The sequence below is a fragment of the Rutilus rutilus genome (genome assembly GCF_951802725.1).
Source record: "Rutilus rutilus genome assembly, chromosome: 1".
NCBI lineage: Eukaryota > Metazoa > Chordata > Actinopteri > Cypriniformes > Leuciscidae > Rutilus > Rutilus rutilus.
In genome coordinates, this window is record NC_140209.1 from 56,218,323 (window position 1) to 56,244,738 (window position 26,416).

At 42.2% G+C, this 26,416-nt stretch overlaps 1 protein-coding gene across 1 annotated transcript in view; it reads right to left on the reverse strand.

Annotated features, from left to right (window-relative positions):
* Window positions 1-891: 891 nt before the first annotated feature.
* Window positions 892-26,416, reverse strand: part of LOC311304850 (dynein regulatory complex subunit 3-like) — a gene marked incomplete at its 3' end in the record, with an annotated part of 45,171 nt that continues 19,646 nt past the window's right edge. Inside the window, exons 2-11 of the mRNA XM_084432194.1 lie at window positions 12,007-12,122; window positions 11,681-11,842; window positions 4,749-4,862; window positions 4,260-4,374; window positions 2,061-2,233; window positions 1,824-1,955; window positions 1,599-1,716; window positions 1,449-1,555; window positions 1,172-1,303; window positions 892-1,020 (exon numbers count right to left, since the gene is read on the reverse strand). Coding sequence (XP_084288320.1) covers window positions 892-1,020; window positions 1,172-1,303; window positions 1,449-1,555; window positions 1,599-1,716; window positions 1,824-1,955; window positions 2,061-2,233; window positions 4,260-4,374; window positions 4,749-4,862; window positions 11,681-11,689 — 1,029 coding nt within the window. The 5' untranslated portion in view covers window positions 11,690-11,842; window positions 12,007-12,122. The remainder of the gene's footprint in view (window positions 1,021-1,171; window positions 1,304-1,448; window positions 1,556-1,598; window positions 1,717-1,823; window positions 1,956-2,060; window positions 2,234-4,259; window positions 4,375-4,748; window positions 4,863-11,680; window positions 11,843-12,006; window positions 12,123-26,416) is intronic.

Genomic DNA, 26,416 nt, shown 5'->3' on the forward strand with positions numbered 1-26,416 from the left:
TCCCGAGGTTTACCGCAGTCTGCCGGATCCAGGCCGTATCCAGACCTGACGAAGGACCTGCGCCTGGATGCGACGACAGCGCAGTCCTGAAATGTCAACTAGGCTCTTCCATGTGAAGGCCTCCCTCCCCTCCCTTTACCTATCTACAGATAAAGCGTTGTCGGGATAATTACGGTTCGCGTGGCTACGTGGAAGCGATACAAATTCTGTATTATTCATTTTAAGGCCAGGCAAGTAGTATGTTGAGGGTTGATTTGTAGGGAAGGACTACACGCTTGCGTACATATATTCAAATGCACATACCTATAGACTGAACTCGTAATACGCATGTGCACGCCATCGTCGTTCTCGCTGGTTCGTGTTTTTGAAGTTTGAGCAGAAAGAACTTAAGAGTTTTCTGTTAAAACGGTGTCGTGTTAGCGGCCCCTAAGTTAATAACTAATGATCGTTGCGTCGGAAGTGAATCAATCAAACTAACTTTAGCTGGACAATAACTTTATTCTAGAGCTGCTATAATGCCAAAACACTTTACTTTAATTTCCTATTATCAATGTAAAGTTGCTTTGGAACAGTCTACATTGTTAAAAGCGCTATATAAATGCCGCTTTTTTCCTGGTCGGGTGAGCCCTCGGAGGTTCCAGCTGTCAACCACTGGTTTGAGCAGAGCGAGAGGGTATGGGACACGGCTCACGTGCACCTCTAGCAGGCAGTGCAGAGGCACAAAACCCAAGCTGACCCTGCACCTCATCATCACCTCATCACCCACTCCCTTTATAAACCCACTGCACCTTTGGTTCACTGGTCTCGTCTCAACATAGTCTCAACAAGACTCACTCTAAAGACTTAAAGACTTACCCAATCTACCTACCTGCGATCATCCTCTTCTATCTCCTATTCCCATCTACCATCCGCCATCTCTGCTGATGATGCCATGTCCTCCAGCTCATACTTTACAAAACGAATGTAGTTTTGGATCTCTGAGATGCGCTTGCGATTCCTCTTCACGTCATCATTTTGTATCTATTAACACAAACAAAAAAGATTTATATTTTATTTAATAACAAAAGGTCGTTCTGATCCTGGACAGCTGCACGGTAGGACACAACTTGATATAATATAATATAATAATATTGTTAAGGAGTTCACAGGATGTGTGTTCATAATCAAGTACCGATTTCAGCAGATCGCTCATCCAGCTGTTGACCCGTGCCAGTAGCTCATCCTCCCTGTTATCAATCTTCTGAAGGGCTGAGTCGTGAGAAGCACTGACTGCATTGGTCACTGTGTCTTTATCTACCAGGAGCTACAGGGCAGCATAGGAAATGAGGACGAAGGATCAGTCAATACTAAAAATAAGTGTCTGGCATGTAGTTGCGATGGCTTTTGACTTCTTAATTATTCATAATTACACAGAAATTAAGTGATCATGAAGACAGTTTTCCACTGACCATTAACAGATCATCCGGTATTTCCTCCTCTGGCTCGCTTTTAACCACCTTCTCCAGTGTTGCCAAGGCAATCACAAGCTGTTGTTCATTGTACTGGTTCTCCAGGTCTCGAATCAGTGCAAATGTGTGTTAGAGTTAAAGAAGCCTTACCAATAAAATAAAAGTATTTTTGTTTTGCTTTGTTAGATAAAGGATATATCCCTTGCACATTTTCAATGAACCCTCCAACCATGTCTGAGATGTTCCTCTCAAAGTCTTTGAAGATGTCCTTAAAAAAATTAAAAAAGCATATTTGTGAAATTTCCACTCGTTTACTGTAGGTGATATGCTCCGTAATTAATATTACATTAACAATATAGGTATTTTTATTCTGACCTCCAGTTGGTCCACCAGTTGCAATTCAATACTCATGAGGGTTTCAGTCAACTGGTCAGCCTGTTCATGGCAGGAAGTGATCTGAGCTTTAAGAAGCTCGGCATCTGTTATCTGTTGCATTTCCACAGTCTTCTGCAATAGAACAGAATTTAATTTATGAGCGTTTTGATGTGTTCAACTGGTCAGAAACCGGTTGTCTTGTTTTCCTCGTGTGACTGAGTCGGAGAAGAAACCAACCTGTCTCCTGGAGTTTTCAAAGTCAGCAACTATTTGCGCTGCTTTGCGCCGATTGTCAGCCACTGCCTCATGGGAACAGGTTAAAAAGCATTCCACCTCAGCCGTTCTCTGAGCAAGCTGAGCCAAACCCGCATCAAATATCTGCACACATAGAACTTCCATTTTGCTCCTAAATGTAAATGGATTGTCAAGGTAAATGGATTATTTTGAGTCCTTTTTAACAGCTGTTCCCTCATCTGCACTCTTAAAGATAAGGATAAGTCCACATTATATTTTAACAAAAAACTCTGCTTCTAACCACAGGTCGAGAGCTGTCGATCCGACCACACAAGTTTGCGATGGTGTTAGCGAATGTTTGTTGGAACTATAGTTTTGGGAAACACAGACTCATTGAACTATGCCGAAACGACAGAACTTGCGACCATAGTTGGGCGTAATTAATTAATAACTGTATTTTAATTACTTTTCCCTTGAAAAAGTAAAATAAGGGATTACTCTTAATTTCTTTGTAATTCAATTACAATTACTTCTGATGTAATTGCATTCAATACTGTATAGGCTGTACAACAATTCTATATAAAACAATAGTGGATTTAACATCAAAATTTTATGTTAAAGGTCCCGTTCTTCGTGATCCCATGTTTCAAACTTTAGTTAGTGTGTAATGTTGTTGTTAGAGTATAAATAATATCTGTAAAATTATAAAGCTCAAAGTTCAATGCAAAGCGAGATATTTTATTTAACAGAAGTCGCCTACATCGAACGGCCGGTTTGGACTACATCCCTCTACTTCCTTCTTTAATGACGTCACTAGAACAGTTTTTTGACTAAACTCCGCCCACAGGAATACACAAAAAAGGGGGCGTGGTCTTGTTGCGCTCCCACGGCGAAGAGGAAGAGTTGCGTTTGTACAGTGTGTTTGTCGCCATGTCGTCGAGACGCTGTTATTCTCATCCCGGAGTCCAATCACCTTTGTTTGGCACTGAGCGCATGCATCTCCACGTTATGGTAAGAGGCGTGACCTTTCTGGGCAACGTGCGCTAAGCTGCTGTCGAATCACAACACAGGAACCGCTGGCACAATCAGAACTCGTTACGTATTCCTGAAGGAGGGACTTCATAGAACAAGGAAGTCATCAGCCCGTTCTTAGGACAGTGAAAACAGCGGTATAGACCTTATGCACCAGAGAAACAAGGGCGCCGCCATCTTTGGAATATTGTCTTTTAACTTCCGTTTTTGCGGTCGCTCTGTATATTTATATGGCATTTCTGTCCAGGAGTAATTAGCTTTTTAAGTGGATTTACTTAATGTAAAGTTAACGAAAGTTATCATGAGGACTGTAATGTTTAAAGCAGATGACTTAACAAATGTAAATCGACCGGGAAGATTTTAAAACGAGCCGTTCATTAATAAACACGCAAAACGCTGTGAAAATACAGACCGGAAGTCAAAAGACAATGAGCGCAGCGCTGAAAAGGGGTGGAGAGACAGTAATAAGTAATCTAATTACACCGTTGAAGATGTAATTAGGATCTAATAATTAATTACTTTTTTAGAGTAACTTACCCAACACTGCTAATTATGCTTTTGGGAAATGCACCCCTGTTTAGTTCCTGTCTCAATGAACTCCTAACTTCTGAAAAGCACAATGTGCTCTGATTGGTCAGCTGAATCAATGTGTCGTGATTGGTCAACTGCTTTGAGCGTGTTTGGGAAATGTACCGCCCTTAACCATAACCATGAATTTCAACGCACTACTAACTAACTCAACTAGGCCCCGCCCCTTTATATTGCGTATGTCTTGGGCGGGAAATATTGTGACGTGTTTGTTCCCGGGCGAAAACTCAAGAATAACTCCCTTTGGAATGACTTTGTGCTTTGTAACTTTGCAGACGTTTTTCATGCTCAAACAGCAATATTACACAATAATGGAGTTGACAATGTAAAAAAAGCATAATAGGTTTGTTGTTTTTTTGTTTGTTTTTGCAGTGATGCCATAGAAGAACCATTTTTCATTCCCCAAAGAACCTTTCAGGAAACAGTTCTTAAAAGGACCCTTTTTTATCTGAAAAAAAATCTAATCTAAAGAAAAGAAAGCTCCATGAATGCCAAAAAAGAACCCTATGTTTAAGAGTGAATTATAAAGTATTGCTTTCATTTGTGGTTTGATTTGTATATTTTGCTATTCATTATAAGGATATATATTGCGCAGTGCTTCAATTCCCGGGAGGAGAGCCAGTTTCTCTGCACCAGCATCCTCAGCAAACATGCTGTCGAAAAGCTGACCTCCATTTAAGAACTCCACGAATGCGTTCTGTGAAAGAAGGAAGCAATATTTATTCACTACTGTCAAGAAGAGTATATATTAAGTTTGTATGTCCAGTAGAAAGAAGATTTTAATACAGTGCAGCGTTTCAAACACTGTAGTGTAAATCTGACTTATTAAACCTCGAGCATTTAAGATCAGTGTTCCTGTACTTGAATGAGATGCAAGGGCGTAGTTTGTGGGGGGGTTGGGGGGGAGATAACCCCCCAATATTTATATCTATGCATTACAACCCCTCCAATATTTATACCATGATCACATGAAAAGGAGGCATCAGGAGGCATACCCAAACTTAAACCCCCCCAATGTTCAAACCAAATCTACGCCCTTGATGAGATGGATGGCATGGTGATGTTGGTTACCTTGTGTAGTTGAAGCGTCTCGTTTCTGATCCTCTGAGCCTCAATTGCCTTCTGGAGCTCATTGTATTGCACATCTTCTACAGCTTCTCCATACTTTGCAACGGCAGTTTCACGCTTTATATGTAGGTGCAAAAAATATGAATTATGAACAGAACATTAGGCCAAATGTTAGCTATCCCTCACTTGTGAAAAAGAAGCGCGTTTAAATGTATTGAATGTGCACTTGTATGTTTAATTCGAATCTCATACATTTTACAAAACTGTACTTGCAGATAATATAACATGAATGAGTTCACTTTCATGAATGTTTCTTAAGTAAACTTTTAAAAAGTGCACCGACATATTTTAAAATAAAATATTTCCATAATAGCTCCTCTTTTTAAAAGTGTGCTGGTGCACTTCTATTTCACAAGTGGTCAGCTGAAAAACGAAGCCCCGCTCTTCTAGCGGGGTAAAGTTAGTTTTGTTTTCGATATTCCCCAGACATTCGCTGAAACTGCTGCTAAAACGGCAAGGCAAGCCCTGTCCTCCTCTACTTAATGACACTGGTTTGATGTCTCTGTCTCACTGTTGGACAAAGCTATTACAAAAAAAGTGTTAATTTTGGACATGCAATACCCATTTCAGCCAGTAGGGGTAAAAATAGAGCAGTAGGGGTAAAAATAGAGGTTGTGAAAGTTGTCCCCTGTCCTCCTCCACTTAATGACACTGGTTTGATGTGTCTGTCTCACTAATGGACAAAGCTATTACAAAAAAAGTGTTAATTTTGGACATGCAATACCCATTTCAGCCAGTAAGGGGTGAAAATAAAGCAGTAGGGGTAAAAATAGAGGTTGTGAAAGTTGTCCCCTGTCCTCCTCTACTTAATGACACTGGTTTGATGTCTCTGTCTCACTGTTGGACAAAGCTATTACAAAAAAAGTGTTAATTTTGGACATGCAATACCCATTTCAGCCAGTAGGGGTAAAAATAGAGCAGTAGGGGTAAAAATAGAGGTTGTGAAAGTTGTCCCCTGTCCTCCTCCACTTAATGACACTGGTTTGATGTGTCTGTCTCACTAATGGACAAAGCTATTACAAAAAAAGTGTTAATTTTGGACATGCAATACCCATTTCAGCCAGTAAGGGGTGAAAATAAAGCAGTAGGGGTAAAAATAGAGGTTGTGAAAGTTGTCCCCTGTCCTCCTCTACTTAATGACACTGGTTTGATGTCTCTGTCTCACTGTTGGACAAAGCTATTACAAAAAAAGTGTTAATTTTGGACATGCAATACCCATTTCAGCCAGTAGGGGTAAAAATAGAGCAGTAGGGGTAAAAATAGAGGTTGTGAAAGTTGTCCCCTATCCTCCTCTACTTAATGACACTGGTTTGATGTCTCTGTCTCACTGTTGGACAAAGCTATTACAAAAAAAGTGTTAATTTTGGACATGCAATACCCATTTCAGCCAGTAAGGGGTGAAAATAAAGCAGTAGGGGTAAAAATAGAGGTTGTGAAAGTTGTCCCCTGTCCTCCTCTACTTAATGACACTGGTTTGATGTCTCTGTCTCACTGTTGGACAAAGCTATTACAAAAAAAGTGTTAATTTTGGACATGCAATACCCATTTCAGCCAGTAGGGGTAAAAATAGAGCAGTAGGGGTAAAAATAGAGGTTGTGAAAGTTGTCCCCTGTCCTCCTCTACTTAATGACACTGGTTTGATGTCTCTGTCTCACTGTTGGACAAAGCTATTACAAAAAAAGTGTTAATTTTGGACATGCAATACCCATTTCAGCCAGTAAGGGGTGAAAATAAAGCAGTAGGGGTAAAAATAGAGGTTGTGAAAGTTGTCCCCTGTCCTCCTCCACTTAATGACACTGGTTTGATGTCTCTGTCTCACTGATGGACAAAGCTATTACAAAAAAAGTGTTAATTTTGGACATGCAATACCCATTTCAGCCAGTAAGGGGTGAAAATAAAGCAGTAGGGGTAAAAATAGAGGTTGTGAAAGTTGTCCCCTGTCCTCCTCCACTTAATGACACTGGTTTGATGTCTCTGTCTCACTGTTGGACAAAGCTATTACAAAAAAAGTGTTAATTTTGGACATGCAATACCCATTTCAGCCAGTAAGGGGTGAAAATAAAGCAGTAGGGGTAAAAATAGAGGTTGTGAAAGTTGTCCCCTGTCCTCCTCTACTTAATGACACTGGTTTGATGTCTCTGTCTCACTGTTGGACAAAGCTATTACAAAAAAAGTGTTAATTTTGGACATGCAATACCCATTTCAGCCAGTAGGGGTAAAAATAGAGCAGTAGGGGTAAAAATAGAGGTTGTGAAAGTTGTCCCCTGTCCTCCTCTACTTAATGACACTGGTTTGATGTCTCTGTCTCACTGTTGGACAAAGCTATTACAAAAAAAGTGTTAATTTTGGACATGCAATACCCATTTCAGCCAGTAAGGGGTGAAAATAAAGCAGTAGGGGTAAAAATAGAGGTTGTGAAAGTTGTCCCCTGTCCTCCTCTACTTAATGACACTGGTTTGATGTCTCTGTCTCACTGTTGGACAAAGCTATTACAAAAAAAGTGTTAATTTTGGACATGCAATACCCATTTCAGCCAGTAGGGGTAAAAATAGAGCAGTAGGGGTAAAAATAGAGGTTGTGAAAGTTGTCCCCTGTCCTCCTTTACTTAATGACACTGGTTAGATGTCTCTGTCTCACTGCTGGACAAAGCTATTACAAAAAAAGTGTTAATTTTGGACATGCAATACCCATTTCAGCCAGTAGGGGTAAAAATAAAGCAGTAGGGGTAAAAATAGAGGTTGTGAAAGTTGTCCCCTGTCCTCCTCCACTTAATGACACTGGTTTGATGTCTCTGTCTCACTGCTGGACAAAGCTATTACAAAAAAAGTGTTAATTTTGGACATGCAATACCCATTTCAGCCAGTAGGGGTAAAAATAAAGCAGTAGGGGTAAAAATAGAGGTTGTGAAAGTTGTCCCCTGTCCTCCTCCACTTAATGACACTGGTTAGATGTCTCTGTCTCACTGCTGGACAAAGCTATTACAAAAAAAGTGTTAATTTTGGACATGCAATACCCATTTCAGCCAGTAAGGGGTGAAAATAAAGCAGTAGGGGTAAAAATAGAGGTTGTGAAAGTTGTCCCCTGTCCTCCTCCACTTAATGACACTGGTTTGATGTGTCTGTCTCACTGATGGACAAAGCTATTACAAAAAAAGTGTTAATTTTGGACATGCAATACCCATTTCAGCCAGTAGGGGTAAAAATAGAGCAGTAGGGGTAAAAATAGAGGTTGTGAAAGTTGTCCCCTGTCCTCCTCCACTTAATGACACTGGTTTGATGTCTCTGTCTCACTGTTGGACAAAGCTATTACAAAAAAAGTGTTAATTTTGGACATGCAATACCCATTTCAGCCAGTAAGGGGTGAAAATAAAGCAGTAGGGGTAAAAATAGAGGTTGTGAAAGTTGTCCCCTGTCCTCCTTTACTTAATGACACTGGTTAGATGTCTCTGTCTCACTGCTGGACAAAGCTATTACAAAAAAAGTGTTAATTTTGGACATGCAATACCCATTTCAGCCAGTAAGGGGTGAAAATAAAGCAGTAGGGGTAAAAATAGAGGTTGTGAAAGTTGTCCCCTGTCCTCCTCCACTTAATGACACTGGTTTGATGTGTCTGTCTCACTGATGGACAAAGCTATTACAAAAAAAGTGTTAATTTTGGACATGCAATACCCATTTCAGCCAGTAAGGGGTGAAAATAAAGCAGTAGGGGTAAAAATAGAGGTTGTGAAAGTTGTCCCCTGTCCTCCTCTACTTAATGACACTGGTTTGATGTCTCTGTCTCACTGTTGGACAAAGCTATTACAAAAAAAGTGTTAATTTTGGACATGCAATACCCATTTCAGCCAGTAGGGGTAAAAATAGAGCAGTATTGGTAAAAATAGAGGTTGTGAAAGTTGTCCCCTGTCCTCCTCCACTTAATGACACTGGTTTGATGTCTCTGTCTCACTGTTGGACAAAGCTATTACAAAAAAAAGTGTTAATTTTGGACATGCAATACCCATTTCAGCCAGTAAGGGGTGAAAATAAAGCAGTAGGGGTAAAAATAGAGGTTGTGAAAGTTGTCCCCTGTCCTCCTTTACTTAATGACACTGGTTAGATGTCTCTGTCTCACTGCTGGACAAAGCTATTACAAAAAAAGTGTTAATTTTGGACATGCAATACCCATTTCAGCCAGTAGGGGTAAAAATAGAGCAGTAGGGGTAAAAATAGAGGTTGTGAAAGTTGTCCCCTGTCCTCCTCCACTTAATGACACTGGTTTGATGTCTCTGTCTCACTGTTGGACAAAGCTATTACAAAAAAAGTGTTAATTTTGGACATGCAATACCCATTTCAGCCAGTAGGGGTAAAAATAGAGCAGTAGGGGTAAAAATAGAGGTTGTGAAAGTTGTCCCCTGTCCTCCTTTACTTAATGACACTGGTTTGATGTCTCTGTCTCACTGTTGGACAAAGCTATTACTAAAAAAGTGTTAATTTTGGACATGCAATACCCATTTCAGCCAGTAGGGGTAAAAATAGAGCAGTAGGGGTAAAAATAGAGGTTGTGAAAGTTGTCCCCTGTCCTCCTCCACTTAATGACACTGGTTTGATGTCTCTGTCTCACTGTTGGACAAAGCTATTACAAAAAAAGTGTTAATTTTGGACATGCAATACCCATTTCAGCCAGTAAGGGGTGAAAATAAAGCAGTAGGGGTAAAAATAGAGGTTGTGAAAGTTGTCCCCTGTCCTCCTCCACTTAATGACACTGGTTTGATGTGTCTGTCTCACTGATGGACAAAGCTATTACAAAAAAAGTGTTAATTTTGGACATGCAATACCCATTTCAGCCAGTAAGGGGTGAAAATAAAGCAGTAGGGGTAAAAATAGAGGTTGTGAAAGTTGTCCCCTGTCCTCCTCCACTTAATGACACTGGTTTGATGTGTCTGTCTCACTGTTGGACAAAGCTATTACAAAAAAAGTGTTAATTTTGGACATGCAATACCCATTTCAGCCAGTAGGGGTAAAAATAGAGCAGTAGGGGTAAAAATAGAGGTTGTGAAAGTTGTCCCCTGTCCTCCTTTACTTAATGACACTGGTTATATGTCTCTGTCTCACTGCTGGACAAAGCTATTACAAAAAAAGTGTTAATTTTGGACATGCAATACCCATTTCAGCCAGTAAGGGGTGAAAATAAAGCAGTAGGGGTAAAAATAGAGGTTGTGAAAGTTGTCCCCTGTCCTCCTCCACTTAATGACACTGGTTTGATGTGTCTGTCTCACTGATGGACAAAGCTATTACAAAAAAAGTGTTAATTTTGGACATGCAATACCCATTTCAGCCAGTAAGGGGTGAAAATAAAGCAGTAGGGGTAAAAATAGAGGTTGTGAAAGTTGTCCCCTGTCCTCCTTTACTTAATGACACTGGTTTGATGTCTCTGTCTCACTGTTGGACAAAGCTATTACAAAAAAAGTGTTAATTTTGGACATGCAATACCCATTTCAGCCAGTAGGGGTAAAAATAGAGCAGTAGGGGTAAAAATAGAGGTTGTGAAAGTTGTCCCCTGTCCTCCTCCACTTAATGACACTGGTTTGATGTCTCTGTCTCACTGTTGGACAAAGCTATTACAAAAAAAGTGTTAATTTTGGACATGCAATACCCATTTCAGCCAGTAAGGGGTGAAAATAAAGCAGTAGGGGTAAAAATAGAGGTTGTGAAAGTTGTCCCCTGTCCTCCTTTACTTAATGACACTGGTTATATGTCTCTGTCTCACTGCTGGACAAAGCTATTACAAAAAAAGTGTTAATTTTGGACATGCAATACCCATTTCAGCCAGTAAGGGGTGAAAATAAAGCAGTAGGGGTAAAAATAGAGGTTGTGAAAGTTGTCCCCTGTCCTCCTTTACTTAATGACACTGGTTTGATGTCTCTGTCTCACTGTTGGACAAAGCTATTACAAAAAAAGTGTTAATTTTGGACATGCAATACCCATTTCAGCCAGTAAGGGGTGAAAATAAAGCAGTAGGGGTAAAAATAGAGGTTGTGAAAGTTGTCCCCTGTCCTCCTTTACTTAATGACACTGGTTATATGTCTCTGTCTCACTGCTGGACAAAGCTATTACAAAAAAAGTGTTAATTTTGGACATGCAATACCCATTTCAGCCAGTAAGGGGTGAAAATAAAGCAGTAGGGGTAAAAATAGAGGTTGTGAAAGTTGTCCCCTGTCCTCCTTTACTTAATGACACTGGTTAGATGTCTCTGTCTCACTGCGGCTGGACAAAGCTATTAACGTTACAAAAAGAATGTTAATTTTGGACATGTGATATCCATTTCAGCCAGTAGGGGTAAAAATAGAGGTTGTGAAAGTTGTCCCCTGTCCTCCTCTACTTAATGACACTGGTTTGATGTCTCTGTCTCACTGATGGACAAAGCTATTACAAAAAGAATGTTAATTTTGGACATGCAATACCCATTTCAGCCAGTAGGGGTAAAGGAGAGGTTGTTAAAGATGCCCACTGAGGCCCCCTACCGAACTGCACTGGTCTCATGTCAATAGGCCCTTTAAAATCAAAAAGCTATTACAAAAACACACACTCTGCGTTTTCCTTAAAAACAAAGAAAAAGTGCACTTTCCCCACGGTCCCTTACTCGCATCTTTCCCGGCGAAACTCACATTGCGGCGTCTTTTGAGGGGCAGTGCTTATTATATAGAGCAAAAATACGGAAAATTAAGCTTGTGAAACATTGTTAGCCTTGCCGTTTTAGCGGCATTAGGGTTTAAATAATTTTTGGCCAAGTCGTTTAGGAGGTATTGCCATTTTTCAGCGAATGTCTGGGGAATATCGAAACCCAGCGGGGATTCCACATTTTCTAAAATTGTATCATGTAAAATATAGTTGGCTTACATTATCCATTTGAGCAATGCTTTTGTTTCCAATAGAGATGATGTGCAGGTTCTGCAGCGTATCCAGTTTTTCAATGACAGAAATGTGGTTGTTGAACAAACTCAAGTCCTGAAGTTTCACAAGAGAGTCCTTCAATCACTTCAATATTATTGAATGACAGATCTGAGGAATATAATAATTCTGCCTTAGTATTTGGAGATACTCCGGATATGATTTTAATATCAGTCAGACAGTCAAAAACATCAATCAGTCAAAACACGGTATCAGTCACCTATTTTAAATGTTATTACTAAAAGCTCGTTCATTTCACAACAAACTTAACTTACCTGGAAATATATCACTGAAGTACTCGTGTGCTGGACGCAAACACTGTTGCTCAGCAACCACAGACTACCGCCATGACGCCATCAGCTTCCGGAGTTTTCAGGAGTTTTGAGGCGCTCTAAAGAAATTAAAATACATTTTAGTAATAATACTCAGCCATATAACGTTTATGATATTCTTCCGAGTATTTAATTTGTAAGATTCTTCATGAAATGGAAATCTAAGGAAATGTTGGCAATTTGAATTTAGAAGAAATATTCCACGTGTACTAAAATGCCTCCGCTATTTCTAAACTAAATTTCGAAAAGCAAACATGTCCATAAATTTATGTTTTTATAACGGACAGCCAAAGAGTATAGAAGTACCAAGTATAGGGTTTTCACGACGCGTCATCAATCCGGAAGTCGGCCATTTTGGAGGCACTGAACGTAAACAGTGCCATTGAACTGAACGGATCGCAAATTTGGCTGATTATTGCTTCTGAAAAATGGTCAAGTTTTGGTATGTACTCATCGGTCGCACCGAGAAAAAACATTTCTAGTTCTATAGACTGCCGAAAGTTAAAGAGAAGAGTGCAAAAAACTGATGAAAGATGGCGTTTGTGGTTGAGAGAGGCACAGCATCAGCCACATGTGTAAATTAAGCGTTAACTATGGCTAAAATTTTGACGTAAAATAGTTAACTATGGGTACATACACACTGTCAATCCGATTATCTTTGTATCCGATTGGAATATGATCTAAAATGATGTCCACACTGTATTGCAACTGTTCAGGTCCGATTTGTGTGTCCACGCAGCTCTTTGACAACACGGCAATGATGTTGCGTTGATGGAGGGGTTTGCATTTGCAATATAAATGTTTTCTTATTTAAATTTTACAATATGGAGATGTGTAGCCGCTGCGCTGGACTACTGCGTCTCGAGCTGCAGAACTGTAGGAGGCTGGTGTATGCACAACTCTTTTTCCGCGCCGGTTTCAAAATACTTTTCAAAAATAATAATTTTCTGCTTGTCCGGCACTTTGCAACAACACAGCCTTGTTTTTCGGACGCGACTTTCAGCATGTTCCCTATAACAACGTCTGATGTTTACATTTTACGTGGCGTGAGAAAGTCACATAAACCACGCGAAAGAGCGTTCAGACTGGTGGATTTCCTGATATATGATTTGAATAGGATATTAAACCACATATGGATGTAGCTTGAAACGGATTTCATGTGCTTTTTTTTTTTGGACTGACAATCTGAACGTAGCCAATGTCGAAATAGAAGTAAGGACTAGTTGGAGAAGCTAGCTCGTTCAGATCTTTACCACATATTACCTTAAGTTTGTCAAAATGTTGAGCTCTTTCCTGCTTTAAGTCCTTCTCTATATGATTTCGCAGCTTCCATGTGTTGTTCCCGTGGTTTAGACATCAGAAATTAGTGTAACAATGTGTTCAGTAGTACATAAACGTCTCCGGTTACTATCGTAACCTCGGTTCCCTGAGAGGCGGGAACGAGACATTACGTCACTGACGTATATGGGAACTCCCTTCCTCCTCATTTCCACTGAAATCTTATAGGCTAACGCCAGCTGGAGACAGCTGGCCAATTGACGCGAAACATGCAAATGCTGACCGGACCGCGGGCAGTATAAATAGCATGGGCGCGACAATTACGTCAGAATCAAGACTGAACGCTAGCACAGCTGATCAAACGGCGAGCACGGCGGCTGACGTAATGTCTCGTTCCCGCCTCTCAGGGAACCGAGGTTACGATAGTAACCGGAGACGTTCCCTTTCAAGGCGGTCACTTCGACATTACGTCACTGACGTATATGGGAACTGTATAGAATCCCGCCGTGAGCGCAGAGAAGATAAGCCCTGAACGGGGTCAAGCTACACTCCCACGAGAGACAACAGTTCTAAGCCAGCAGCGCCGCAGGAGCACTCGAACTGATAGGCGAAACTAGACCAAGAAACGTCTGTTCTGACCTACCAAGTTGCATATCCAATGCAATGAAGCGAAGGCTGCACTGGAGGGCAGCACAACACCATAAGCACTCAAGCACAAGAGTTAACACAGTGTCAACGGCATAGCGGTGACAGCTGCATAACCTTACAGCCATACACAGAGTTAACAGTACATTGAAAACTACTGTGTAATGCGGAAACAGCTATGTATAGTCATTATATACATTATAGTCATAACACAGAGTTAGCAGCAATGGTAACTCTGCATAATGCAGACTACTGTACAGCTGGTGGTAACAGTTCATGAGTACATAAATAAAACTCACCAAACCCACGACGCTATAGGCAGTACTTGAAACCCTGGCGAACGTGTTCTGAGAAGACAGCCAGCATACCTAAATCCCGTAGGCATTAAACCACATTGAAAAGCGTCGAATTCAGTGAGAAAGTCTCAGTCCCTAGTACCATCCACCAAGCACACAAACAGCTAGTCAGACTGCTGCCTAGTGGTCCACGTACATCCGCAAAGCCCTTACAGGGCCAACAGCACTTGTGAGGCTGACGGCTCAACAGATAAGGCGGGCAGGGATCAATCTGTGCTCTGAACGGTTTAAGCGACTTCGGAACGCAGCTTGGTATCGGACGGAGAGTGACGCTGCAGTCACTAGGTCCGAGACAATGCAACATCATTCACGTAGAATGAGCGTAGATCTCCAAGTGCTTCGCTGGGGCGAGAGCAGGTGGAAAGGTCATTCTCAAAGAGATCTCTCAGCACTTATTAGTGTGAAGTGTCTTGCTCAACTAAGGACCCAGCAGCGGACACACAAGAAGGTTCCACAGCTTGGGGCTGGGGTGCCAATCGTCTGAGGGGGATAGTCATGGGGGAGCCCCATAACTCTCTCAGGTCCGTGAACCGGGGATGATAGGCCAGTAAGGGGGTCACGAGGAATTTACACATAACTGAATGTACATAAACACAGTGCCAGTGGCCGTAGCGACAACAACTGAGAATATACGCAGTTAGATAATAGCCCCATAATAGCATAGCGCCTCAGAAGTACACAAACACAGTCGTAGCCGTAGCTAGAACTGTGAGTATACGAGTTAGTACAGAATAGCCAGTTGCACTGAAGGAAACGGGGCAACATAACAGCGTAGCACATGTACGTAACAGCATCGGTCGCTGTAGCGCCAACTATACGCAGTAGCTCAGTATAGGCACTGAAGGATACGGGGCAACACCGCAGCATGAACACATGCATGTGCAAATAAATGCAGCGCAGGTCATCGTATCGACAGAGACTGTGAATATGCACAGTTCGACTAGGGTAGCTAGTTGCACTAAGATACAGGGCAACATGACAGCATAACACAAGTGCGTAAGAATAGCGCATCCATGTATATACATAACGCAGCGTAAGTCACCGTAGCTGAGATGCACAGTTAGATCAGGATGGCTAGCTGCACTGAAGGAAACAGGGCAGCATTACAGCGTAACACATCTGTGCACATACATACATCCAGAAACTGTGAATATGCACGGTAGATTAGGATAGCTAGTTTTGCACTGAAGGAACAGGGCAACAAAATAGCAAAAACACGTCCTTGTACGTACATAAGTGCAGTGTAGTCGCCATAGCGACAGAACTGTGAATATGCACAGTTAGATAGGACAGCTGGTTGTTGCACTGAAGGATAGAGGGCAACATAACAGCATAACACATCAGTGTGCACATTTAAAACATCTGTGTGTATAATGCAGCGCTAGTCGTCGAAGCGACCGAAACTGCATGAATATGCGCAGTTCAAACACAATGGTCAGTTACATTGAGGGCAACATAACAGCATAACGCTTCAGTTGTGTACACAGATGCAGTGCAAGTCGCCGTAGCGACGACTGTGACTATGCACAGTTAGATAGGATAGCTAGTTGCACTGAAGGATACAGGGCAACGTGATAGCCTAGTTACATTGATGTGTACAAAACACAGCGTCAGAAGCATAGCGACATCGACTGTGAATACGTAGTTAATCAGAATAGCCGGTTGCACTGAGGATACAGGGCAATATATAACGGCATAAATCATAGACACATATCAATGTACATAACACAGCGTCAGTGGCAGCGCACAACAACTGTGAATACACAATAATCAGAGTAGCCAGTTGCACTGAAGGAACAGGGCAATATATAGCGGCGTAATCGTAACACATATCAGTGCGTAGTGTGTACACAGCGTCAGTTGCATCGCGCAACAACTGTGAATACGTACTGTGTAGTAATCAGAATAGCCATTGCACTGAAGGATACAGGGCAATATATAACGGCAAAATCATAACACATATAGTGTGTAGTGTGTACGTAAACACAGCGTCGGTTGCATCGGGCAACAACTGCGAATACGTACTGTGTAGTAATCAGAATAGCCATTGCACTGAAGGATACAGGGCAATACACAACTGCAAAATTCATAACACATCAGTGTGTAGTGTGTACATAAACACAGCGTCAGCTGCATCGCGCAACAACTGTGAATACGTAGTAGTCAGAATAGCCATTGCACTGAAGGATACAGGGCAATATACAAGGGCAAAATTCATAACACATATCAGTGTGTAGTGAGCATATAAACACAGCGTCAGTTGCATCACGCAACAACTGTGAATACGTAGTAGTCAGAATAGCCATTGCACTGAAGGATACAGGGCAATATACAACGGCAAAATTCATAACACACATCAGTGTGTAGTGTGTACATAAACACAGCGTCAGCTGCATCGCGCAACAACTGTGAATACGTAGTAGTCAGAATAGCCATTGCACTGAGGGATACAGGGCAATATACAACGGCAAAATTCATAACACACATCAGTGTGTAGTGTGTACATAAACACAGCGTCAGCTGCATCGCGCAACAACTGTGAATACGTAGTAGTCAGAATAGCCATTGCACTGAAGGATACAGGGCAATATACAACGGCAAAATTCATAACACACATCAGTGTGTAGTGTGTAGTGTGTACATAAACACAGCGTCAGCTGCATCGCGCAACAACTGTGAATACGTAGTAGTCAGAATAGCCATTGCACTGAAGGATACAGGGCAATATACGACGGCAAAATTCATAACACAAATCAGTGCGTAGTGTAGTGTGTACATAAACACAGCGTCAGTTGCATCACGCAACAACTGTGAATACGTAGTAGTCAGAATAGCCATTGCACTGAGGATACAGGGCAATATACAACGGCAAAATTCATAACACACATCAGTGTGTAGTGTAGTGTGTACATAAACACAGCGTCAGTTGCATCGCGCAACAACTGTGAATACGTAGTAGTCAGAATAGCCATTGCACTGAAGGATACAGGGCAATATACGACGGCAAAATTCATAACACAAATCAGTGCGTACGTAAACACAGCGTCAGTTGCATCACGCAACAACTGCGAATGTACTGTGTAGAAATCAGAATAGCCATTTGCGCTGAAAAATACAGGGCAATATATAGTGGCATAAATCCTAACACATAACAGTGTGTAGTGTGTACGTAACACAGCGTAGTTGCATCACACAACAACTGTGACTATGTAGTAATCAAAATAGCCCGTTGCACTGAAGTATACAGGGCAATATCGTGGCATAACCATAACACACACATATCAGTGTACATAAACACAGCGTCAGTGGCATCGCACAACAACTGTGAATACATAGTTGAATCAGAATAGCCAGTTGCACTGAAGGATACAGGGCAATATATAACGGCACAAATCATAGCACATTTCAGTGTGCAGTGTGTACATAAACACAGCGTCAGTGGCGTAGCGACAACAACTGTGAATACGTAGTTAAATCAGCATGGCCAGTTGCACTGAAGGATACAGGGCAGCCTGACAACATAAGCTGTAAGCACATCAAAATGTAATGTTACGTTGGCCCAGCGTCAACAGCATAAGCGGTAACGACTGCGCAACCCCGTAGTCAAGACTGACTAGGGGTAAACAACACTCACCGGATTGCGGCTGTGCACTTTCCATTGTCAGAGCGGGACGGCTAGAGACCTCTATGCTAGAAACTCATAACATCCGTAGTTCCCTTTTTTTTCTTATTAGACACGGAGCCATGGCCTTTGCCTCGTCTCTCTAGACGCGCGTCTTGCGCACGACTACCAAAGGACGCCGTGGAAAGACGGAATCTTTCTTGAAGTAGCCTGGCTGAGATACCGGGCTAAGTATCCTTATCAACAGAGCCTCTCGCGTCGAGTCCTTCTAGCGAGCCCGCGAAGAGGACCGGAGTGGCGACGGGCAGCGTCATACTCGTCTTAGGGCGGGAGAGGGCCCACCAGCCGCCTGCTGGCGGCAGTGGGCCTCATCTCCGCTGATGCCCGGGTTTATTCCCCTGAGGGCGCGCACTGTCCGGCACATGCCCGCCGTCGTGAGTGCGGCGTCGGTTGATCCTTGCTAGGGTAGAGCGAGTCGATAGGACCCGCACATATCTGGCATGTAAGTTAGCAGCCATCGGATGCGGGGAGGAAACATGGTGAGTAACCTCTATTGCAACTTCCACGATGACTTCAGATAAGACTTCTAGCGTGAAGAAAGAGATTCTGACGTAATTGTCGCGCCCATGCTATTTATACTGCCCGCGGTCCGGTCAGCATTTGCATGTTTCGCGTCAATTGGCCAGCTGTCTCCAGCTGGCGTTAGCCTATAAGATTTCAGTGGAAATGAGGAGGAAGGGAGTTCCCATATACGTCAGTGACGTAATGTCGAAGTGACCGCCTTGAAAGGGAACAGTGCAATCCATGCTGTTGTTTACATCCGAGTACCTCCAATATGGCCGCGCATCCGGGTAACTGACCAAATCGTGACGTAGGTGAAAACCCTCTCACCATCGGAGGATTGTTGTCGTCATCAAGATGGAGTTCGGGCCGGGGAAAGTGTCGGTGTTGGTGATGCGTTTGTCAACACATTGGCGCGCTCCGCTAACTCATTTTACCCACTTATGCTACATATTCAGTTTGATGTGAAAATGTGAATGTAGAGGTAACATTATCCATTTTTCCTGTTTTTTATTTTATGTAACCATCTTTTGTCATACGACGTCATGTCATTTAGTTATTAGGCTTGTTCGACTTCATGCAGCTCTGCGCAGACCGATCGGCGGCTGACTTGAAGCAGTGCATGCCGGTTAGAAATTTTGTCCGACTTGATACAGCGCCGACGCCACGTGACTGTGACGTATGCCATCAAAGTACCGCGAGAGCGATTCGAGAGTAGCCGGGGAACTCAGCCAGCGCAGCTTCTCAAGAGCGGCTGCACTGGGCTGCACGAGGGCTGATGACGACACAGCTGTTCCACGATTGGCCGGATTCACTGCATGACAACGATCACGTGTGTTTCGTGTTTATCCGAACACCTTTAGTTCCTCTAACGCTCACAAATCATTTTTTTTTATAACAGTAAACACTCTTTTCATGTAGTTGCGATGTTATATTGTGTCATGTTTATCAAATTAAAACTGATTAAAAAAACATAGACTCCACTTCATTGATAGTAGCTTATGTTGAACTTTATTCTTGTTCAAACAGACGCTGTATAAAGCAGTACAAAGTATTGAATGAAAATGTCTCTGAAACATCTGTGTATTATTTGGCGAATATTGCATTTATTTCACTGCAGCTGTGGTAAAGTATGCAAACACCACGTGAGCGGTCACTACGGGAACCAGAAAGTGTCCGACTTCACGTCTCCGTTTGCAGCTCCTCCCCGCCTGCACGCGGCTACTCTCGCCGATCGGTTACATCCAGCCGCAGCCGATGCGGCTGGATGTAACCGATCGGCGAGACGTGAAGTCGGACACTTTCTGGTTCCCGTAGTGACCGCTCACGTGGTGTTTGCATACTTTACCACAGCTGCAGTGAAATAAATGCAATATTCGCCAAATAATACACAGATGTTTCAGAGACATTTTCATTCAATACTTTGTACTGCTTTATACAGCGTCTGTTTGAACAAGAATAAAGTTCAACATAAGCTACTATCAATGAAGTGGAGTCTATGTTTTTTTAATCAGTTTTAATTTGATAAATATGACACAATATATCATGACAACGACATGAAAAGAGTGTTCACTGTTATAATAAACTGATTTGAGAGCTTTAGAGGAACTAAAGGTGTTCGAATAAACACGAAACACACGTGATCGTTGTCATGTGGTGAATCCGGCCAATCGTGGAACAGCTGTATCGTCACCAGCCCATGTGCAGCCCAGTGCAGCCGCTCTTGAGAAGCTGCGCTGGCTGAGTTCTCCGGCTACTCTCGAAACGCTCTCGCGGTACTTTGATGGCATACGTCACAGTCACGTGGCGTCGGCGCTGTATCAAGCTGTCTATGGTATCAAGTCGGACAAAATTTCTAACCGGCATGCAGTGCTTCAAGTCAGCCGCCGATCGGTCTGCGCAGAGCGGCATGAAGTCGAACAAGCCTGTAATCTTTAATAAATACACCGTTCTGATTTCACACATTTGATCTGAATTGCTTGGAAACATAACGTCATAAAAACGAGCCAGACAATACTTTTTTTCCCGCACACGTTTACTGGGTATAAATGGCAAAACATGAAGTGCTGCATGCATATATTTGAGGGAAGTGGACCCACCATTCCCTTCACAGACACAAGCTGGGACAAATTCATTAAATTAGTGTTTCTGTGTAAAGACCTTGAGTGCAGAGAAAGTATTATAGCAGAAGAGGCAGTACAGGCATACAAGTTACAAAGCCATGAACCTACAAACCAGTTAGTCAAACCAGCTAACACTGGCTACCACAGGGAGTGCTACAGCCATTTCACAAATATCACGAAGATAAAACGAGCACAAAAGGAGAGGAGAGAAGGCAGTATTAGTTGAAGGAACTGCAAAGGAAGGTTAGTATTATATGGTATAGACAGGCGGTGCAGTATAAGACATACAGTGCAGTGTAGACAGTAATATAAATTAAATATAAATGTGCAATGTATTAGCAGTAGCCTTACAAGAGCAGAATAGATATGGATATGCAGTATGAACAACATATGTGCAGTGTAGTAGCAGTAACAGTATAAGAGTAGTACAAATAATATATAGATAATATACAGTGTATTAACAATTAAAACACCCTGCAAAAATGTACCCTTCCAATTATGGCATCATTAACATCAACAAGGCCGGACACCTGAACGCTGTGAAACTGGTCTATTACCCATGTTAAGGGAACAGGTGGAACCAATATATGGAGCATGAGTTTTCCCCTGCTGAAAGTTACAAACCATTTTTCCTTAATCAGTGATGTGGGGAAGGGTGCAGAACCTAGATCTATTGTTTTGCACTTTTTTTAGTGGTAGAGGCAGAGGATGATGAGGCAACTCCAGTAAAAGCATGGGCTCTGAGGTCTTGCGCCCATGATCTCTAGACGTCCAGCTCCAGAGGCCATACTGGCATACTGAAACTTGTGCACTGCTCGTGTAAAAAAATAAAATAAATTGTGTTAAGGGTAGATGCACATGTAAACTGCATGAGTTGCCACGTACAAACCTCTTTCAGTGTGTAAACTGTGACAATAAGTCATTTGAAGATTACTAGGGCACATGTGTGCATGTATGAACACGTGTGGAGGGGGTGTGTGTGTGTGTGTGTGTGTGTGTGTGTGTGTGTGTTGGCTGCTCCTGCAGAAGTAAATCTGTATGACATGTTTATGTACATTATAACTCTGCTCTGTTTGATAGCCTATGTTCTTTAGTCACAATGACTGGTATGTGTCTGTGTAACAAGGTCTAGCCATTTCAAAGCCTGCTTTCTCAAACAAAGATGTTTTATGGAAACAAGTATATGACTATGAAAGGGAATATAAAGTTAGAGATATACCCAAACTAAATGTTCTTCTATTCATTGTATTCAACATTTTTTATTTTTAGAACTGGTGATAAGTCCTTCTATGAAGGTCTCTTCTTTGCTCCTGACAATGATGTGGCCTCTTTCGTTGAGAAGCTGCAATCAGGCATGAGAGTGGTAAGACTGAATGAAATGTACACATTCACCAGCCAAACTATTATCATATCATGTTTGGCTCACTTTTGTCTTCACTTTTCACTTTAGTCTACATTATTATTACCACAACACACAGGTGCTTCCGGTTGTGCCAGCTGCACCTCCTTAATGTCCACCACATCTCAGGTTCTTTTGTCAGTTTGAGATGGCTCAAGCTTTGTAGCATGCCATGTTTTCCTGCTGATAGTACCCATTTAATGTTTGGGTACATAGGGGTCATGAAGTAATGAACAAGGCTGTGGAATTCTAGATATTATCAGAGGGAAAAGTGTGCTGTTAAAACAGCCTCACGCCACCATCAGCAGCCTAAACATTGATTTAAAGCATTATGTATTCAGGCTTTCTTGCTGGTTATGTACAATTATGATTTTACTTCTTGAATTTTACTGCATCCAAGCCAGTGGATGACAGATGTGAAAGAGTGGGCACTAAGAGGTACGACAACAATGCTGATAACCAGTCAATAGTTGCTTTTCCATCCAACCTTTTAATGCGCATTGGAACTATTCAAAGAAGAAATCCCGGTTGGAAACCCGTGAGATGCACATAATAATTTCTAATGCGCATAGATAATTGATTCGCTAGAGGGGGGTGAATTAACTCTTGATGCGCATAAGGTATGATGGGAATTAAGTTGATGTAAACAGTTTATTTGCATACATTCACATTTGTTGTATTGTGACACCTCATGTTTTAATGGTACAGCTGGGTAAATGTCTTTAAGAAAAAGTAATTCTTAATGCACATAACACATGGATGGAAAAGCAAGCAGATGCACGTGTTCGTAAGCCACATTTTCATGAATGCGCATACAATATGCAAATGATTTAGATGCTAACGCAACTATAGGTGATGAAAGCAGATGATTAAAGGGCCTTTTCAAGGGCATGTTCAGGGTAACAAGAAAAACATAATTTTCATATCAATAAGGTTGACGTGATCGTTATGGATATGTTTTCTTGCACACTCGTGTTGCAGGCAATAGTACCCAAAAACTTAGGGAAAGACGGCGGATATCCACACTTAAAGACAACCTGACAGAAGCCATCTCACTGTACAACAGTTCATCGGACCAGAAAATTGACCCTGAGGAGGCAACCAGTGGAAGAGGAGGCTACATCTGGCCCTGGGAGGAAGAACCAAATGGTCAGACCTGACAATTTTTTCCCCCGTAAACACAGTTGAACTCTTAAAGATTACTCTTACATTGACAGCGGTTTGAAGTTGCATTATGATTACAAGAGAAGGGATCAGTTTGTAATCAGCGTAAACTGATACTTGTTTCCATTTTTATGTTTTGTCTACAGCTGGGATTGGATTGGATGTCAAAAGAAAGATGTTTGACCAGGTGATGCTTGTGAGTAGACTGGAGGAAGAAAAAGACATCCTCCTTTGTGAGATGACGCAGCATTGTCGTAACTTGCAGAGAAAAGTTGAGGAGTTGCAAACTGTCATTGACACCGGAAGCCATTTAAGTAAGTAGTCAAATAACATTTCCCCCTCACACTGAATTCATGAATGATGGTAAACTGCATACCAGTGCTTTGTCATGTCATTTTTATTTTTCAAATAAAATATATTCTGCGATCTCTTGTAAGGCTGTTCACAGACGCTGTCCAAGGAGGGAAGCAGAGGCCTAAGATGTGCCCTGCGTAGCAGACTACATCACATTACACATCACCTGCAAGAAGTCAAGAGACAATACACCTTAATCTTCAGGGATCAACTTGACAATGACTATTTCCATTACACAGAAGATGACCATACAAACGAAGACAGCAGTGAGGAGGAGGAAGACGAGGAGGATGAATTTACAGAAGAAGAGGAAGACACAGCAGAAGACTGACTTGCAATATATAGATCGGTAGATACTTTCAATTGAGCTCTTAGTAGAGCTAGCATTCTTTGTCTCCCAGTTGTGCCTGCAGGCCTGTTAACACCTTGCACTGAGCTCCAATCACTGGTTCAACACCACACACACACACACACACACACACACACACTCACTCACTCACTCACTCACTCACTCACTCTCACACACACACAGTCACTCACTCACTCACTCACACACACACACACCACACACACACACACTCACTCACTCACACACACACACACACACACACTCACACTCACACACTCACACACTCATACACCACACACCACATACACTCACTCACACACACACACACACACACACACACACACACACACACACACACACACACACACACACACACCATCACTCACTCACTCACTCACTCACTCACTCACACACACCACATACACTCACTCACTCACTCACACATACACACACACACACACACACACACACACTCACACTCACACACACACACACACACTCATACACCACACATACTCACTTACACCACTCACACACACCACACACACACTCACCCACACCACACACACTCACTCACTCACTCACTCACTCACTCACTCACTCACTCACACCACACTCACTCACTCACTCACACCACACACACACACACACACACTCACTCACTCACTCACTCACTCACACACACTCACTCACTCACACCACACACACTCACTCACTCACACACCTCACACACTCACTCACTCACTCACACAGGGGGTTTACAGTGTGCCGCTGTGGTATATAATGGCAATCACCAATGATGTTTAGCTATGCATGTATGCTCTACATGTAAGGACTCTTTAAGGATGATCTTTTATATACGTTATCTGTGTATGACAAATCTGGTTTCAACAAAAGTGTAAATCATCCTTCTGCGGTTTGTGCCAATCCACTCAATCTGAACGGCACACACACACCTGGACACAGTATGAATGACCACGGGACTTCACTTCAGCAGCAAAATGGACATGATAACACCACTCCGCCACAACAACCTCTGCTCACGGACACAATCTCAGCTGAGCCCTGCACACAGAGCTCACCACAGACAGCCATATCAGAACTGCTTGAAGATTCAGCACCCAAGGACGACTTCCTGGAAAACAGCCAGGGAAGCCAGGACAGCATATTACAGCCTCCTATAACACCAGAGCAACAGCCCCTTTCACCAGACACTTTCTCCCTCTCCCCTGCAACGCCACTACTGTGCTTCTCACAGAAAATGGAAGAACTGGTGCATGCTGGAACCAGACTATCCCACTCTTTTGCTGCAAGCCCCCAGATACCAACTAAAAAAAGACAGGCACCACTACCACCAAAGCCTGCGGGCCCAGCTCGCCCTCCCCCTCCTCCTGTGAGAGCTCTTCGGCCTCTGCCACAACGCCAGGGCCCACAGCCTCCTCCTTCTGCTCGAGGTGAACCAAAAACAACTGATACCAGCTCTCAGTGATATGTGTCGGGTCCCCGTTTTGATAACAGTAACTTTCTCAAATGTTTACAAAACAAGCGGGAACCCAGTGTGCCTGCATCTTTCTCTATTGCTGTTCTATTACATGATAGAAAGTCTAAGGCCTTCAATAGCCGTACAGCAAACCCAACTAATCTGGTGCCTATTACACGTCAAACTAATATTGCTGTGGGGAAAAGTAAGTCTGTTAAGTTAGCTCTTTTAAACATTCGCTCACTTAAAAATAAATCACTTCTAGTCAACGACTTAATAACCACAAACAACCTGGATTTTATGCTTCTAAATGAAACCTGGCTAGAAGACAGCTACAGTGCAACAATCCTCAATGAAGCAGCCCCTCCTAACTTTACTTTTATGAGTGTCTGCAGAGCTGTTAAGAGAGGTGGGGGTCTAGCTGCTCTTTTTAAAGATATCTATCAATGTAAGCAAATATCATTTGGGAATTACTTGTCTTTCGAATATCTGGGTATTGTGTTAAAAGGTGCTCCACGCATTTTACTTTTCATTATTTACAGGCCTCCAAAATACTCTCCAGCCTTTGCTGAGGACTTTACAGAACTATTATCAACAATTACCTCAGAGTTTGACTGTTTTGCCATTGCTGGAGATTTTAACATCCATATAGATAATGCAGAAAACAATATGGCAAAATAAATCAAAACTGTTTTAAAAACTTTTGATCTGACTCAGCATGTACATGGACCCACACACAATCGTGGACACACTTTAGATTTACTTATCAGTAAGGGTCTAAACATTTCATCGATTGTTATTAAGGATGGAGCACTGTCTGATCATTTCTGTATTTTCTTTGATATATTGATCTCTCCTGCCATTGAAGCTAGATCTGTGTCTGTCAAGAAGAGATGCTTAAATGAGAACACTAGTGTCCTATTTATTAAGGCTATATCCTTAACACCAAGCATATCTGCAGACTCTGTTGATTTTCTCCTTGATTCTTTTAACTCAAAAGTTAAAGGTGTAATTGATGATAT